At 42.0% G+C, this 18628-nt stretch overlaps 1 protein-coding gene across 2 annotated transcripts in view; it reads left to right on the top strand.

The window, feature by feature from the left end:
• LOC132396199 (integrin alpha-E-like) overlaps nucleotides 1–18628 on the top strand; it is a 300648-nt gene that overhangs the window by 129804 nt on the left and 152216 nt on the right. For both annotated transcript variants that reach the window (XM_059973778.1, XM_059973777.1), the window contains exons 17-18: nucleotides 5846–5988; nucleotides 10743–10900. In XM_059973778.1, coding sequence (XP_059829761.1) covers nucleotides 5846–5988; nucleotides 10743–10900 — 301 coding nt within the window. The remainder of the gene's footprint in view (nucleotides 1–5845; nucleotides 5989–10742; nucleotides 10901–18628) is intronic.

The raw sequence follows: 18628 nt of genomic DNA on the forward strand, positions 1-18628 counted from the left end.
ATCCCTCCATGGCGTCCACCTTTTCTGCAGCTGTGACACTACCTCTGATCAACAGTGCCACACCCCCACCTCTTTTGTCTCCCTATCTGTCCTTTCTGAAACATCTAAAACCCAGCACTTGAAGTACACATTCCTGTCGTTGAGCCATCCAAGTCTCTGTAATGACCACCACATCATTATCTCCAAGTACTGATCTACGCTCTAAGCTCATCCGCTTTGTTCACAACACTCCTTGCATTAAAATAGACACATCTCAAGCCTTCAGTCTGAGTGCATCCCTTCTCTATCACCTGCCTAACCTCCCTCTCGCAGTGTCTACAAGCTTTCTCTATTTGTGAGCTAACCTCCTCTTCCCCAGACTCTTCAGTTTGGTTCCCACCCCCTACAACTCTAGTTTAAACTCTCCCCAGTAGCCTTAGCAAAACTCCCTGTCAGGATATTGGTCCCCCTGGGATTCAAGTACAACCCATCCATTTTCTATAGGTCACACCTGCCCCAAAATAGGTCACTATGACCCAGAAATCTGAATCCCTGCCCCCTGCTCCAATCCCTCAGCCACGCATTTATCCTCCACCTCATTCTATTCCTATGCTCAAAGTCGCGTGATTAATCCTGAGATTACTACCTTTGTGGTCCTATTTCTCAACTTCCTTCCTAACTCTTTTTTCAGGACTTCTTCCCTTTTCCTACCTATGTCATTAGTATGAATATGTACCATGACCTCTGGCTGTTCTTCCTCTCACTGCAGGATATTTTAGACGAGATCTGAAACATCCTGGACCCTGGCAGCTGGGAGGCAAACTATCATCCAAATTTCTTTCCTGCATCCACAGAATCACCTGTCTGACCCCCTAACTATAGAGTCCCCTCTCACTACTGCCTTCCTCGTCCCTACCCTACTGAGCCACAGGGCCAGGTTCAGTGCCAGAGGTATGGCCACTGCCGCTTCCCCCAGGTAGGCTGTTCCCCCCCAACAGTACTCAGGCAGGAGTACTTATTGTCAAGGGGTACAGCCACATGGGTACTCTCTAGTACCTGACTCTTCCCCTTCCCTCTCCTGACCATGACCCACTTATCTGTTTCCCGTGGCCCTGGTGTGACCACCTGCCTGTAACTCCTCTCTATCACCTCCTCGCTCTCCCTGACTAGGCAAAAGTCATCAAGCTGCATCTCCAGTTCCCTAACTCAGTCCCTCAGGAGCTGCAGCTCGACACATCAGGTGCAGATGTGGCCGTCCGGGAGGCTGGGAGACTCCAGGACCTCCCACATCTGACACTGAGCACAGAAAACTGGCCTCACACACATACTTCCTACCTCACCTGTTTATTCTGAGAGGGACGCAAATCAAATGCTAAAAACCTGAACTTAAGTAAAGGCAGTTACATGGGTCAAAGAAATTGCTGAGGTTTAGAAGTGATAGGATGTTTAATAAATCAAAAGGGATGGTGGTACAGATTGTGAAGGAGATAATAGCAATCACATTTGTGGCACTGAAAATACAAGCAGAAGTTTGTCAAAGAAAGTGGATCCAGAGTAAGTAAAATTTGTAAAAAGAATCAAAGATTAAATCCCTTTATTTGAATGCATCTTCCGGTTGTAACAAGATTATTGAGTTGATTGCACAAATAATGAAGGATTAGTAAGACAGCACATAGGTGCAAGAGAGAGGCAAAGGGTGATGGGTTCAAAGACATGGAAAATTGTGGTAAAAGGTGAATGGCAAGTGCAGGAGAAGATTATTAAAGTCATCAGAATGAAAAAATATAGGATAGAGAGTTTTGAAAGATTTTGGAATCTAATTTCAAGCAACAGAGGAACAACATTGAGTAAGGAGGTGATGAATACAAGATTGAGTGGGTTGCACGTGAATGTGTGCAGTGTATGTAACATGGTAAATGAGTTTACAGCACAGACTGAATTTGTTGGGTACAATGTCAGTGGCATCATGGAGATGTGGCTGAAAAAAGAATCAGAGATGGGAACTAAGCATCCAAGGTTGTGCATCCCATCAATAGAACATGCAAGTGGGCAGAGGGAGATGGGTGGCCTTTTTGGTACAAAATGAAATTAAATTGATAACAAGGGGCAACGCAGGATCAGAATCTTTGTGGGTAAAGTTGAGGAGCCAAAAAGATAAAAAGACCCTGATAGGAGGTATGTGCAGACCTTCAAATAGTAGCCAGGATGTAGGCTACCAGGTGCACCAGAAAAAAACATTTGAGAAGGATAACATTACAGTGATCATGAGGACTTCAATACGCAGGTTAGATGGGGAAAGTTAATACTGCTGAGGTTTTATAAGGCATTGGTCAGACTACATTCAGAAAATTGTAAACAATTTTAGTCCCTGTATCTGAGGAAAGATGTGTGTCCCTGGTTGTGATAGTAGGTGGCTTTAACTTTGTGTATATTGACTGGGATTCCCACATTGTAAAAAGACTAGATGTGATGGAGCTTGTCCAATGTGCTTAGGAAAGTTTCTTTAATCATTAGAGAGAGAATTCAACTAGACTGGATCTCCTATTAGGGAACATTAGTTTCAGTATAAATAATGGAGAAGGTAGGACTGGTCCTTGGGTTGAGGTTCTATATTAGGGCTAGAACCCTAATAAACCCTGATGAACCGATGAACTAAATGAGTATTTTGTGTCAGTCTTCACTGTGAAAGACACTACGCAGTATGCCTGATGTTGTAGTGCGTGAAGGAAGAGAAGTGGGTGCAGTTACTGTTACAAGAGAGAAGGTGCCCAAAAAGCTGAAAGACAAAAAGGTACATAAGTCACCTGGACTAGAGGAACTGCACCCTAGGATTCTGAAAGAAGTAGCATTTGAGATTGTGGTGGCATTAGAAATGATCTTTCAAAAATCATTGGACTCTGGCATAGTGCCAGAGGTCTGCAAAATTGCAAATGACACTCCACTTTTTAAGTAAGGAGGAAGTCAGCAGAAAGGAAATTATAGATCATTTAGCCCGAACTCAGTGGTTGGGAAAATTTTAGAGTCAATTGTTAAGGATGAGGTGATAGAATATTTGTTTGACACAGGACAAGACAGTACAAAGTCAGTATAGTTTCCTTCAGGGAAAATCCTGCCTGACGAACCTATTGGAATTCTTTGAGGAGATCACAAGTAGGATAGATAAGGGGGATACAGTAGATGTTGTTTATTTGGACTTTCAGAAGGCCTTTGACAAGGTGTCACACATGAGGTTGCTTACCAAGTTAAGAGCCCATGGTATTACAGGAAAGTTACTAACATGGTTAGAGCATTGGCTGATTGGTAGGAAGCAGCGAGTGGGAATAAAAGGTTCCTTTTCTAGTTGGCTGCCAGTGACTAGTGGTGTTCCGCAGGGGTCGGCATTGGGACCACTTCTCTTTAAGCTGGATATCAATGAGATGATGGAATAGATGACTTTTTTCCCAAGTTTGCAGATGTTGTGAAGATTGGTGGAGGGGCAGGTGGTGTTGAGGAATCAGGTAGGATGCAGAAGGACTTAGACAGATTAGGAGAATGGGCAAGAAAGTGGCAAATGTTGAAAAATGCATGGTCGTGCACTTTGTTAGTGGAAATGAACGTGCGGACCATTTTCTAATTGGGGAGAAAATCCAGGAATCTGAGATGCAGAGGGTCTCGGGAGTCTTTGTGCAGAACACCTGATGGTTAACTTGCAGGCTGAGTCAATGATGAGGAAGGTAAATGCCATGTTAGCATTCATTTCAAGAGGTCTAGAATAAGGTTCATCCATCGTCATCGATGAAGACCTCGACACCATTAGTAATTTTTATGAGGTCGAGTTGCTAGCTCAACAGATGGAGAGCATGTACAGGGGCCGGCCAGATTCGAACTTGGGACTTCTCGCCCCGAGGTCCAGCACTGATGCCACTACGCCACTAGCCAGCTTGATGGTGTCAAGACTAGCGCTTGATTTGGATTTAAGTGAGGGAGAGTTGCACAGCGTCAGCCTCACTCTCTCCTCCCAATTCCCATTTGGATCCAGTGGCAAGACAAGTCGAGATGGCTGGAGATGGGACTAGGCGCAGTGGATGACCAGGACGTCTTCTGTGTCTTGTCGTGCTCTACAAGTTCCATGACTCTTTCAGAGACGAGCTTCTTGATCATTGGACCTTTCATTGGTCTCGTCCGCTCAATCTGCTGGAGTCTGTCTTCACGTGCTGGGATAGACATCTCCCTATCTCACTGAGCATTTGAGATCTGTCGGCTACCCTCACCTGGTTTAGCCAGCTTGTTGAAGCTATTGCCCGGGGTGTGGCCACTGTTGCATGCAAACAGCTACGGGGAGCCACAGATGAAAGCTGAATGCCAGGTGGGGACAAAAGATGGACTAACCGCCTTGAAAAGGACATGACATGTTTCCCCATCAGAAGTGCAACCCCTCCCTGGTCTAGAATACAAGAGAAAGGATGTGATGCTGAGGCCTTATAAGGAACTGGTGAGGCCTCACCTTGAGTATTGTGAACAGTTTCGGGCCCTTCCTCTTAGAAAAGATGTGCTGGCATTAGAGAGGTTCCCAAGGAGGTTCAAAAAGCTGATTCCAGGAATGAAAGGGTTATCATATGAGGAATGTTTAATGGCTCTGGGTCTGAACTCACTGGAATTCAGAAGGATGAAGGGGATATCTCACTGAAACCTTTCAAGTGTTGAAAGGCCTAGACAAAGTAGATGTGGACAGGATGTTTCCTATGGTGGGAGAGTCAAAGGACAAGAGGGCACAGCCTCAGGATAGAGGAGCGCCCTTTCAAAACAGAGATTTGGAGAAATTTCTTTAGCAAAGGGTGGTGAATTTGTGGAACTTGTTGCCACGTGCCCCTGTGGAGGCCAGGTTGTTGGGTGTATTTAAGGCAGAGATTTATAGGTTCTTGATTGGACATGGTATCAAAAGTATGGGGAGAAGGCCAGGAACTGGGGTTGAGGAGGAGATAACAAAAAAGAACAGCCATGATTGAATGGTGGAGCAGACTCAATGGGCCAGATGGCCTAATCTTGCTCCTGTGTCTTATGGTCTTGTGGTCTAAATTAGAGAAAGGCCAATTTTGATGGTACCAGAAAGGATCCAGTAAGTATGGATTGGGATGGTTTGTTTTCTGGCAAAGAGGTGTTGATAAGTGGGAGACCTTCAAAAGTAGTTCCCACACTCCTGCCAAACTAGTTTAAACCCTCCATAAAAGCTCTAACAAATCTGTCCACTAGGATATTGGTTCCTCTCAAGTTCCTGTGTGTCTCATCCTTTATGTACAGGTTGTACCTTCCTCAGAAGAGATCCCAGTGATCTACAAATCTAAAACCCTACCCCCTACACCAATTCCTCAGCCACACATTCATCTGCCAAATCATCCTAGTCTTACCCTCACTGGAGTGTATTGCAGGCAGCAATCCAGAGATGACTACCCTTACCAGCTCTCTAAACATACATACACTATATTCCCTCTATAGATGCTCTATAATGAGTCCATCAGCAGCTCCAATCACTCTAGGGAGTCTGCCAGGATATACATCCTGCAGGAGAAGCACACTACTGCACTAGCTTCCAGAAACATTACAAATGTTCCCTTTGACTCAGACTGTAGGATACAAAAATAAACTACTATTCCTTGTTACTACTTCCCTGGTCACCAAAATTAGCACTTTAACCTCAACAGCAGAAACCACATGAAGCTAGCCCTTCTCAAAATGGCCACTCCAGTTAGAGCTGGAGAAGAGAGCTCAGAATGTACTTGACAACATGCAGGAAACTGTGAATCACAGCTAGAATAACTGTTAAACAAAAAATGATTACTTTTACATTCTATTTTGGAGCTTTAACATGAATTGATATTTTTTTTTACAGCTCAAGACCAGTTATCAACATCAAGGTGGCTGCCAGTTTTTTTCCAGAGATGGTGCCTCTATCTTTTGCAACCTCTTCTGAGCAGAAGAAAATTATTCGAGTTCATGTCTGTTTTAATGCTGAATCAAATTTTGGATCATTAGGTAATTTTTCAGTACAGAATTCAAAAGAAATGTCAACAGTATTGTTTTCATGATTTTGCTGAGGGCAATTACGTTTTAAGATCATGCAGGAAAGATTAAGGTAGTGATGATAGATGCAGACAAAATGTAGGATAGTCAATTGAGGATATTTGATTATACAACAATGAACAGAGTTTCCCGTAAGCAGAATTTTAGACCTAGATAGAGTGGATGTGGAGAGGATATTTTCTGTAGCAGGGGAGTCTAGGAACAGAGGGTAGCCTCAGAATAGAAGGATGTCCCTTTGGAACAGAAATGAGGAGGAATTTCTTTAGCCAGGGGGCGGTGAATCTGTGGAATTCAGTTGTGGAGGCCAAGGCAGAGATTCATAGGTTTTTGATTAGTAAAGGCATCAAAGGCTATGGGGCAAACACGAGGAAATCTGCAGATGCTGGAAATTCAAACAAACCACACAATATGCTGGTGGAACACAGCAGGCCAGGCAGCATCTATAGGGAGAAGCGCTGTCGACATTTCGGGCCAAGACCCTTCGTCAGGCTGTGGGGTGAAGGCGGGAAAATGGAGTTGAGCAGAATAATAAATTGGCCATGATAGAATGACAGAGCAGACTTGATAGGCAGAATAGCCTAATTCTGCTCCTATAGTATGTCTTATGTCTTCTTATTATGTTAATAAATGAAATGCAAAGTGATTCTCCAAATACACCAAGTTTGGGTGGGACTACAACTGGAGGTCTTGGGTTAAGGATAAAATAGTTCAATTTAATATCAGAGAATGTACACAAGACACAACCTGAAATTCTTATGGAGAGAGAGAGAGGGACAGAGAAAGAAATAACACACTTTCAGGAATGATGGCAGAGCAGCAATGGCTGGAAATTCTGGAAGCAATTCAGAAGGCACAGGATATATACATCTCAAAGAGGAAGATTCTAAAGGCAAGATGACATAACTATGGTTAGCAAGGGAAGTCAATGCCAACGTAAAAGCCAAAGAGAGGGCATATAATAGAGCAAAAATTAGTGGGGAGTTAGAGGATGGGGAAGCTTTTAAATACCAACAGAAGGCAACTAAAATAGAAATTAAGAAGGTAAAAATGGAATATGAAAGTCAGCTAGACATTATTATTAAAGAGGATATCAAAAGTTTCTTCAGATAGACAAAGTCTAAAAGAGAGGAGAAAATGGATATCAGAGTGCTGGAAAATGATACTGGAGGTAGTAATAGGGGACAAGGAAATGGTAAATGAACTGAATAAGTATTTTGCATCAATCTTCACTGTGGAAGGCACTAGCAGTATGCCGGTAGTTCCAGGTATCAAGAGTCATGAAGTGTGTGAAGTTACCATTACTAGGGAGAAGGTTCTCGGGAAATTGAAAGGTCTGAAGGTAAACCAGATGGTGTACACCTCAGGTTCTGAAAGAGGTGGATGAAGAGATTGGGGATGATTAGTAATGATCTTTCAAGAATTACTACATTTTGGCATGGTTCCAGAGGACTGGAAAATTGCAAATGTCACACCACTCTTTAAGAGCAAGAGAGGCAGAAGAAAGGAAATTATAGGCCTAGCAACATACACAAAATGCTGGAGGAACTCAGCAGGCCAGGCAGCATCTGCGGAAAAGAGTAAACAGTCCACATTTCAGGCTGAGAGTCGTCATTATTTTGAGAGGTCTAGAATATAAAGGAAGGATGTAATGTTGAGGCTTCATATGGCATCACTTGGAGTATGGTGAGCAGCTTTGGGCCCCTTATCTTAAAAAGGATATGCTGAAACTGGAGAGGGTTCAAAGAAGGTTCACAAAAATGATTCCAGGATTGAATGGCTTGTTACTATTTCATGGCTCTGGCTTGTACTCACTGGAATTCAGAAAAATGAGGAGCTGTCAAGAAGGCAACTCCAAAGAAAATCATCAAATATCCCTGCTTTGGTCTGTTACAGCTAAAAACCACAGCTACCTCTCTAGTTAGTAACATCATTTCAAGGCGATTTAAAAAATCAATCGCTGCTCAGATCTGTAACTGTGCTACAAATTAATTTACTTTTCTCAGCATACTGCATGCATTCAAGTATAACACATAAATAATCTTCTGGAAATAGTAGGGGACCGAGGGTCTAGTGAGATGGAGGAACTGAGGGAAATACATGTTAGTAGAGAAGTGGTGTTAGGTAAATTGAAGGGATTAAAGGCAGATAAATCCCCAGGGCCAGATGGTCTGCATCCCAGAGTGCTTAAGGTAGTAGCTCAAGAAATAGTGGATGCATTAGTGATAATTTTTCAAAACTCCTTAGATTCTGGATTAGTTCCTGAGGATTGGAGGGTGGCTAATATAACCCCACTTTTTAAAAAAGGAAGGAGAGAGAAACCAGGGAATTATAGACCGGTTAGCCTGACATTGGTGGTGGGGAAAATGCTAGATTCAGTTATCAAAGATTTGGTAACAGTACATTTGGAAAGAGGTGAAATCATCGGACAAAGTCAGCATGGATTTGTGAAAGGAAAATCATGTCTGACAAATCTTATAGAATTTTTTGTGGGTGTAACTAGTAGAGTGGATAGGGGAGAACCAGTGGATGTGGTATATTTGGATTTTCAAAAGGCTTTTGACAAGGTCCCACACAGGAGATTAGTGTGCAAACTTAAAGCACACGGTATTGGGGGTATGGTATTAATGTGGATAGAGAATTGGTTGGCAGACAGGAAGCAAAGAGTGGGAGTAAACGGGACCTTTTCAGAATGGCAGGCAGTGACTAGTGGGGTACCGCAAGGCTCAGTGCTGGGATCCCAGTTGTTTACAATGTATATTAATGATTTAGATGAGGGAATTAAATGCAGCACCTCCAAGTTTGCAGATGACAGGAAGCTGGGTGGCAGTGTTAGCTGTGAGGAGGATGCTAAGAGGATGCAGGGTGACTTGGATAGGTTAGGTGAGTGGGCAAATTCATGGCAGATGCAATTTAATGTGGATAAATGTGACGTTATCCACTTTGGTTGCAAGAACAGGAAAACAGATTATTATCTGAATGGTGGCCGATTATGAAAAGGGGAGGTGCTACGAGACCTGGGTATCATTGTACACCAGTCATTGAAAGTGGGCATGCAGGTACAGCAGGAGGTGAAAAAGGCAAATGGTATGTTGGTATTCATAGCAAGAGGATTCAAGTATAGGAGCAGGGAGGTTCTACTGCAGTTGTACAAAGCCTTGGTGAGACCACAGCTGGAGTATTGTGTGCAGTTTTGGTCCCCTAATCTGAGGAAAGACATTCTTGCCATAGAGGGAGTACATAAGAAGGTTCACCAGATTGATTCCTGGGATGGCAGGACTTTCATATGAAGAAAGACTGGATCGACTAGGCTTATACTCGCTGGAATTTAGAAGATTGAGGGGAATCTTATTGAAACGTATAAAATTCTAAAGGGATTGGACAGGCTAGATGCAGGAAAATTGTTTCCGATGTTGGGGGAGTCCAGAATGAGGGGTCACAGTTTAAGGATAAAGGGGAAGCCTTTTAGGACGGAGAGGAGGAAAAACTTCTTCACACAGAGTGGTGAATCTGTGGAATTGGATTCTCTGCCACAGGAAACAGTTGAGGCCAGTTCATTGGCTATATTTAAGAGGGAGTTAGATATGGCCCTTGTGGCTAAAGAGATCAGGGGGTATGGAGAGAAAGCAGATACAGGGTTCTGAGTTGGGTGATCAACCATGATCATATTGAATGGCGGTGCAGACTCGAAGGGCCGAATGGCCTACTCCTGCACCTATTTTCTATGTTTCTATGTTTCTAACACCTTCAGTCCTGTATTCATCACCCTTTTCATTTTTGTCCCCCTTTTACATTGCAACTCATTCCATTTACTACAATTTTACCCTATCATTTGCTTTTCCTTGCTAGCAATCACACCACATACTACTTTTGTTAGTAAATCAACTACCCCATCCTCAGCCCTATCACTCCAGTTCCTATTACTCCGATCTTCTGTTAGGAAATGAGAAAGGTCAGGTGACAGATGTGTGTGGAGGGGAATACTTTGGACCCAGTAACCATAATTCCATTAGTTTCAATATAATTACGGAGAAGGATATGACCAGTCCTCAGGTTGAGATTCTAAATTGGAGAAGGGCCAATTTTGATGGCATCATAAAGGATATAGCAGGTATGAATTGGCAGAGGTATGTTTAATAGGTGGGAAACCTTCTAAAATAAAATATTGAGAGTACAGAGTTTGTACATTCCTGTTAGAATAAAAACTTGATTCTTGATTTTCAAGGGATATTGAGGCCCTTGTTAAGGAGAAAAAGGAGGTACATAGCAGGTATAGAAAGGCAGGAACAAATGGAGTACTGGAGGAGTATAAAATGAATATAAATATGTATATAAAATGTATATAAATATAAAATGTGTGTATATATATATATATGTATATAAAATGTATAAAATATGCAAGAGAACACGAGAGGGAAATCAGGAGGGCTAAAATAAATCACAAATTTGCTCTGGCAGACAAAATTAATCTTAATGACTTCACGGGTATATTAAGTCCAAAGGTTTCATTATGAGAATAGTCCAACATCCAAGTTAAAATAATATTAGAAATTAAGACTTGGAATGGCAGATCATAAGAATCCAATATTAATGTTTAATTGTCAATAAGATGAAAAATGTACAGTAAAATTGGAATCAAGTGGTTTGGGCAAAAAACTGGAATAAATTAGATAGAATGTATCAATATATTTTATTCTGGATTTTTGTAGATTTGAAGAATTCTTTTGTTAATTACACCATCAACCTGGACACAAAACAAAAAAACAAAAGGGTAATGTTTACAAAAAGTGATGGAACTCCTGGCACCATGTCTGATTCTGTGAGGATTTCAGAAGAAGCTTGTAGGAACCATTCAATCACTGTGCAGGTAAGATCAGAATAGTCCTGAAAAGTAGGCAATACATTTTATTTCTACTCTTCAACTTTTAGATTTGAACTATTTCAGGGAACATAAAACAGGACAGCAAAGTACAGGGCCTTTGGCCCACAATTTTGTGCTGCCCTTTTATCCTACTCCAAGATTAATCTAACCCTTTCCTCCCACATAGCCCCTCCACTTTTCTTTAATTCTTGGTCTTTCTAAAAGTCTCTTAAATATCTCTAATGTAATTGTCTCTATCAGCACCTCTGGTAATGTGTTTTGTGCACCCACTGTTCATTGTGTTTAAATATATATATATATATATATATATATATATATATATATATATATATATATATATATATATTTCTCTGATAGCCCCCTATGCCTTCCTCCAATCAACTTAAATCTATGCCCTCCTGTACTAGTTATTTCTTTCTTGGGATGTCCATTCTATCTATGCCACTTATTTTTTTACACCTCTGTCAAGTTACCTTTCATCTTCCTTTGCTCGAAAGAGAAATCCCTAGCTCGCTCAGTCTATCCTCATAAGACATGCTCTACAAACCAAAACAGCATCCTGGTAAATCTCTTCTACATCATCATCATTATTATTATATGTCATGTCTTATGATGTGGGTAGTCATGGTCAATGCCTGTGATTGTTCTTGGCAAATTTTTCTACAGAAGTAGTTTACCATTGTCTTCTTCTGGGCAGTGTCTTTACAAGTTCGGTGACCCCAGCCATCATCAATACTATCTGGCATCAGTGGTCACATACTAGGACTTGTGATATGCACCAGCTGCTCGTATGACCATCTACCACCACTCCCTAGGCTTATCTGGGGTCTAAGCAGGTGTTACACCTTGCCTAAGAGTAGAGGGAGGGAGCGAACACCTTACATCTCTTTTGGTAGAGATGTATCTCCACAACCCCCCCCCCCCCACCCTCTGCACCCTCACTAGAGTTTCCACATCCTTCCTCTGATTAGGTGACTAGAACAGCACAAATGTGGTCTAATTAGAGTGTGGTCTAAATAGAGTTTTTTTAGAACTGCAACAATACCTCATTTCTCTTGAACTCAGTTCCATATCAACAAAGGCCAACACACCATAAAATCTTCTTAACCACCCCATCATTTGCATGACAGCTTTGAGGGGGTCTATGGGCACAGACCACAGCATACCTCTATTCTAACACACTGCTAAGAATCCTGCGATTAACCCTGCACTCAGCCTTCAAATTCAATCTTCCAAATTGAATCACTTTGCACTTCTCCTGGTTGAACTCTATCTGCCACTTCTCATCCCAGTTCTACATCCCATAAATGTCCTGTTGTAACCTATTACAATTTGCATAATCCACAAAACCACCAACCTTTGTGTCATCTGAAAACTTACTAACCAACCTTACCACTTCTTCATCCAAATCATTTATAAAAATCACGAAGAGCGGAGGTTCCAGAGCAGATCCTTATGGAACTTCATTGATCACCAACCTCTAGGCAAATTATACTTCATCTACTACCTTCAAAGTGATAATATCTGCCTTCGTCTGCCTCTGTGGGCAATCCTATTATGAATCCATCATTCTCTGCTACTTCTGCCATCTTCAGTGGGATCCTAACACCAAAAACATTTTTACCTCCCCCACTCTCCGCTTTGCACAGGGATTGCACTCTCCATGATTCCTTGTCCATTCATTCCTCTCCACTGATCTCTCACCTGTTAATTATCCCATCAAGAGGAAGAAGAGCTACTTGTTGACTGTTTGTCAACGGAACTAGATTAGGAAATTCACTACGCAGCTCATAATTAATCAAAGCTCACACTTAATTATCTCTGTACAAACAACATAACTATGTTGATCCCGGGCCAACAACTTAGAACATGAATTCTACTGTTCCCTCTGCACCAATACTCACTCAGACAACTTTCCTATTTATAACACTAAAATGGGGGATGATCGATCCTTTGTTCACCCAGCCCCTATCATGGGGGTTCTTCCTTGTGATGATAGGTCCCTTGAGAGAGTTATCACTGATTGACCTTTAACACCTTTTTATTGGCTTTGCTCCAGGCCAGCATCCATTTAATGCCCTCTTCCCAGCAAGTGACAATCGATAATATGACCCTTTGTTCGCTTCAGTAACCAGCTCGAATCACTCCAGGCAGGCACCAATCCCAACATTCACAAACCTGCATGTTACGTTATATTAAAATACAGGAACAGTCAGCATGGCTTTGTGAAGGGCAGATGGTGTCTAACAAGCCTGATAGAGTTCGTTGAGGACATGACCAGGCATATAGATGAAAGTAGTGCTGAGGATGTGATCTATGTGGATTTTAGTAAGGCATTTGACAAGGTTCCACACGGTAGGCTTATTCAGAAAGTTAGAAGGCATGGGATCCAGGGAAGTTTGGCCAGGTGGATTCAGAATTGGCTTGCCTACAGAAAGTAGAGGGTCATGGTGGAGGGAGTACATTCAGATTGGAGGGTCGTGACTAGTGGTGTCCCATAAGGATCAGTTCTGGGACCTCTACTTTTCATGATATTTATTAATGACCTGGATGTGGGGGTAGAAGGGTGTGTTTATCAAGTTTGCAGACGATACAAAGGTTGGTGGTGTTGTGGAAAGTGTTGAGGATTGTCGAAGTTTGCAGAGAGACATTGATAGGATGCAGAAGTGGGCTGAGAAGTGGCAGATGGAATTCAACCCAGAGAAGTGTGAGGTGGTACACTTTGGAAGGACAGACTCCAAGGCAAGAAAAAAGTAAATGGCAGGATACTTAGGAGTGTGGAGGAGCAGAGGGATCTGGGGTTACATGTGCACAGATCCCTGAAAGTTGCCTCACAGCTAGATGGGGTAGTTTAGAAAGCTTATGGAGTGTTAGCTTTCATAAGTCGAGGGATAGAGTTTAAGAGTCGCAGGGTAATGATGCAGCTCTATAAAACTCTGGTTAGGCCACACTTGGAGTACTGTGTCCAGTTCTGGTTGCCTCACTATAGGAAGGATGTGGAAACATTGAAAAGGGTACAGAGGAGATTTACCAGGATGCTGCCTGGTTTAGAGAGTATGCATTATGATCAGAGATTAAGGGAGTTAGGGCTTTACTTTCTGGAGAGAAGGAGGATGAGAGGAGACATGATAGAGGTATACAAGATATTAAGAGGAATAGATAGAGTGACAGCCAGCACCTCTTCTCCAGGGCACCACTGCTCAATACAAGAGGACATGGCTTTAAGGTAAGGGGTGGAAAGTTCAAGGGGGTTATTAGAGGAAGGTTTTTTACTCAGAGAGTGGTTGGTGCATGGAATGCACTGCCTGAGTCAGTGGTGGAAGCAGAAACACTAGTGAAATTTAAGAGACTACTAGACAGGTATATGGAAGAATTTAAGGTGGGGAGGTTATATTGGAGGCAGGATTTAAGGGTCGGCACAACATTGTGGGCCAAAGGGCCTGTACTGTATTGTTTTATATTCTATGTTCTATGTAAACCTCACAAACAACTTCTTTGGAGATGCTCTCTAGTTCAACAGATTACCTGAAGCATCACTGTGTCTACTTTAAAATACAGAAAGCAAAGCACCTTCATCTCGCAAATAGGAGGATGTAAAACAGTTCCAAAAATGGTAGCCTTCATCTCCAAGCACATGGCAGGAACAAAGAAAATTGATCTGCCTGCTTCCATTGTCCTTGACCCATTCTAGTTGGACATTTTTTTCCATATTTATAACCTAAAATGTCCTCTCTAACAGCTCTGTGAATGTGAATTCAGGAGAATGTTTTCAGTGGTTCAAGAAGGTGGCTCAACTCCATTGTCTCAAAGGCATTTGGTAATGGCAATAAATGCTGGCAACCCCCATGACATCTAGACCCTTCAAAATGAAGGAATACAAAAATATGTTAACTCACTGTATTCTGGATTATAAAACCATAAGACATAGGAGCAGAATTAGGCAACTTAGGCCACTTGGCCCAACGAGTCTGCTCCACTATTCAATCATGGTAGATCTTTTTCTCCCCTCCTCATCCCCACTCTGCAGCCTTCTCCCAGTAACCTTTGAGGCCGTGTCTAATAAAGAACTGTCAAGCTCTGCCTTAAATACCACCATGACCTGGCCTCCGCAGCTACCTTTGGCAACAAATTCCACAAATTCACCATCCTTTGGCTAAAGAAACTTCTCTGCATCTGTTTTAATGGACATCCCTCTATCTTGAGGCTGTGCCTGCTTGTCCAAGACACCCCATCATGGGAAACATCCTTTCCATATCTACTCGGTCTAGGACTTCCAATATTTGAAAGGTTTCAATGAGATTCTCCCTCATCCATCTAAATTCCAGCGAGTACAGACCTAGAGCCATCAACTATTCTTTGTATGATAACCCTTTCATTCCTGGAATCATCCTTGTGAACCTCCTCTGAACCTTCTCCAATGCCAGCACATCTTTTCTTAGATGAAAAGCCCAAAACTGTTCACACTACTCAAGGTGAGGCATCACCAGTGCCTTATGAAGCCTTAGCATTACATCCCTGCTCTTGTATTCGAGACCTTGAAATTAATGCTAACATTGCATTTTCCTTTCTCACCACTCACTCAACCTGCAAGTTAACCTTTAGGGGGTTCTGCACAAGGACTCCCGAGTCTCTTTGCATCTCAGATTTTTGGATTTTCTCCCCATTTAGAAAATAGTCTGTACGTTTAATTCTTCCACCAAAGTGCATGGCCATGCATTTTCCAACATTGTATTTCATTTGCCACTTTCTTGCCTATTCTCCTAATCTGTCTAAATCCTTTTGCAGCCTACCTGTTTCCTCAACACTACCTGTCCCTCACCAATCTTCATATCATCTGCAAACTTGGCAGCAAAGGCAACTATTCCATCATCTAAATCATTGATATACAGCATAAAAAGAAGCAGTCCCAACACCAACTCCTGAGGAACACCACTAGTCACTGGCAGCCAACCAGAAAAGGATCCTTTTATTTCCGCTCACTGTCTCCTTCCAATCAGCTAATGTTCTAACCATGCAAGTAACTTTCTGTAATATCATGGGCTCTTAACTTGGTAATAGCCTCATGTGTGGCATCTTGTCAAAGGTCTACTGAAAATCCAAATATACAACATCCACTGCATCCCCTTTATCTATCTACTTGTAATCTCCTCAAAGAATTCCAACAGGTTCATCAGGCAAGATTTTCCCTTAAGAAAGCTATGCTGACTTTGTCCAATCTTGTCCTGTGTCACCAAGTACTTAAATATATATATATATATATATATATATATATATATATACACACACACACAGTTGGTCAGAAGTTTCCATAAAACCTAGCTAAATACATTTAAACTCAGTTTTTCCACAATTCCTGACATTTAATCCCAGAAAACATTCCCTATCTTAGGTCAGTTAGGATCACTACTTTATTTTAAGAATGTGAAATGTCAGAATAATAGTAGAGAGAATGATTTATTTCAGTTTTTATTTCTTTCATCGTATTCTCAGTAGGTCAGAAGTTTACATATACTTTGTTAGTATTTGGTAGCATTGCCTTTGTTTCCCTTTCTCTTCACCATCTACACCTTGGACTTCAACTACTGCACAGAGTCTTGCCATCTTCAGAAGTTTTCTGATGACTCTGCCATAGTTGGATGCATCAGCAAGGAAGATGAGACTGAGTAAAGGGCTACGGTGGGAAACTTTGTCACATGGTGTGAGCAGAATCATCTGCAGCTTAATGTGAAAAAGATTAAGGAGCTGGTGGTGGACCTGAGGAGGGTTCTAAGGCACTGCTGACCCCTGTTTCCATCCAAAGGGGCAGTGTGGACATGGTGGAGGATTACAAATACCTGGGGATATGAATTGACAATAAACTGGACTGGTCAAAGAACAAGAAGGCTGTCTACAAGAAGGGTCAGAGCCATCTCTACTTCCTGAGGAGACTGAGGTCCTTTAACATCTGCCAGACGATGCTGAGGATGTTCTATGAGTCTGTGGTGGCTAGTGCTATCATGTTTGCTGTTGTGTGCTGGGGGAGCAGGCTGTGGGTAGCAGACACCAACAGAATCAACAAACTCATTCGTAAGGCCAGTGATGTTGTGAGTGTGGAACTGGACTCTCTGACGGTGGTGTCTGAAAAGAGGATGCTGTCCAAGTTGCATGCCATCTTGGACAATGTTTCCCATCCACTCCATAATGTACTGGTTAGGCACAGGAGTACATTCAGCCAGAGACTCATTCCACCGAGATGCAACACTGAGCATCATAGGAAGTCATTCCTGCCTTTGCCCATCAAACTTTACAACTTCTCCCTCGGAGTGTCAGACACCCTGAGCTAATAGGCTGGTCCTTGACTTATTTCCACTCGGCATATTTTACTTATTATTATTTAATTATTTATGGTTTTATATTACTATATTTCTACACTATTCTTGGTTGGTGTGACTGTAACGAAACCCAATTTCCTTCCGGATCAATAAAGTATGTCTGTCTGTTTGTCTATCAAAATTGTTTAACTTTGGTCAATCATTTTGGGTAGCCTTCCACAAGCTTCTCACAATAAGGTGCTGGAATTTTGTTCCATTCTTCCAGAAAGAACTGGTGTAACTGAGCCAGGTTTGTAGGCCTATCAGATTGATGTCAGGGCTTTGTGATGGCCACTCCAATACCTTGACTTTGTTGTCCCTAAGCAATTTTGCCACAACTTTGGAGGTATGCTTGCGGTCATTGTCCATTTGGAAGACCCATTTGCGAAAGAGCTTTAACTTCCTGGCTGATGCCTTGAGATTTGCTTCATTATATCCACATAATTTTCCTTCCTCATGATGCCATCTATTTTGTGAAGTGCACCAGTCCCTCCTGCAGCAAAGCACCCCTACAACATGGTGCTACCATCCCCATGCTTCACAGTTGGGATGATGTTCTTTGGGTTGCAAGCCTCACCCTTTTTCCTCCAAACGTAACGATGGTAATTATGGCCAAACAGTTCAATTTTTGTTTCATCAAAGGACATTTCTCCAAAAAGTAAGATCTTTGTCCCTATTTGCACTTGCAAACTGTAGTCTGGCTTTTTTATGGGCAACACGAGTGAATCTGCAGATGCTGGAAATAAATAAAAAAACACAAAATGCTGGCAGAACTCAGCAGGCCAGACAGCATCTATGGGAGGAGGTAATAATGTCATTTCAGGCTGAAACCCTTCATCAGGCTTTTTTATGGCAGTTTTGGAGCAGTGGCTTCTTCCTAACTAAGCAGCCTTTCAGGTTATGTCGATATAGGACTCGTTTTACTGTGGATATAGATACTTGCCTGCCTGTTTCCTCTAGCATCTTCACAAGGTCCTTTGCTGTTGTCCTGGAATTGATTTGCACTTTTCGTGCCAAAGTACGTTCATCTCTAGGAGACAGAATGCATCTCCTTCCTGAGCAGTATGACAGCTGCGTGGTCCCATGGTGTTTATACTTGATGTATATATATACATGGTGTATATATTGTTTGTACAGATGAATGTGGTACCTTCAGGTGTTTGGAAATTGCTCCCAAGGATGAACCAGACTTGTGGAGGTCCACAATTTTTTCTCTGAGGTCTTGGCTGATTTCTTTTGATTTTGTTTGTAAACTTCTGATCCACTGGAGTTGTGATATAGTCAATTAAAAATGAAATAATCTGTCTGTAAACAATTGTTGGAAAAATTACTCTTGTCATGCACAAAGTAAGTGTCCTCAACG

The sequence above is a fragment of the Hypanus sabinus genome, chromosome 6, assembly GCF_030144855.1.
Source record: "Hypanus sabinus isolate sHypSab1 chromosome 6, sHypSab1.hap1, whole genome shotgun sequence".
NCBI lineage: Eukaryota > Metazoa > Chordata > Chondrichthyes > Myliobatiformes > Dasyatidae > Hypanus > Hypanus sabinus.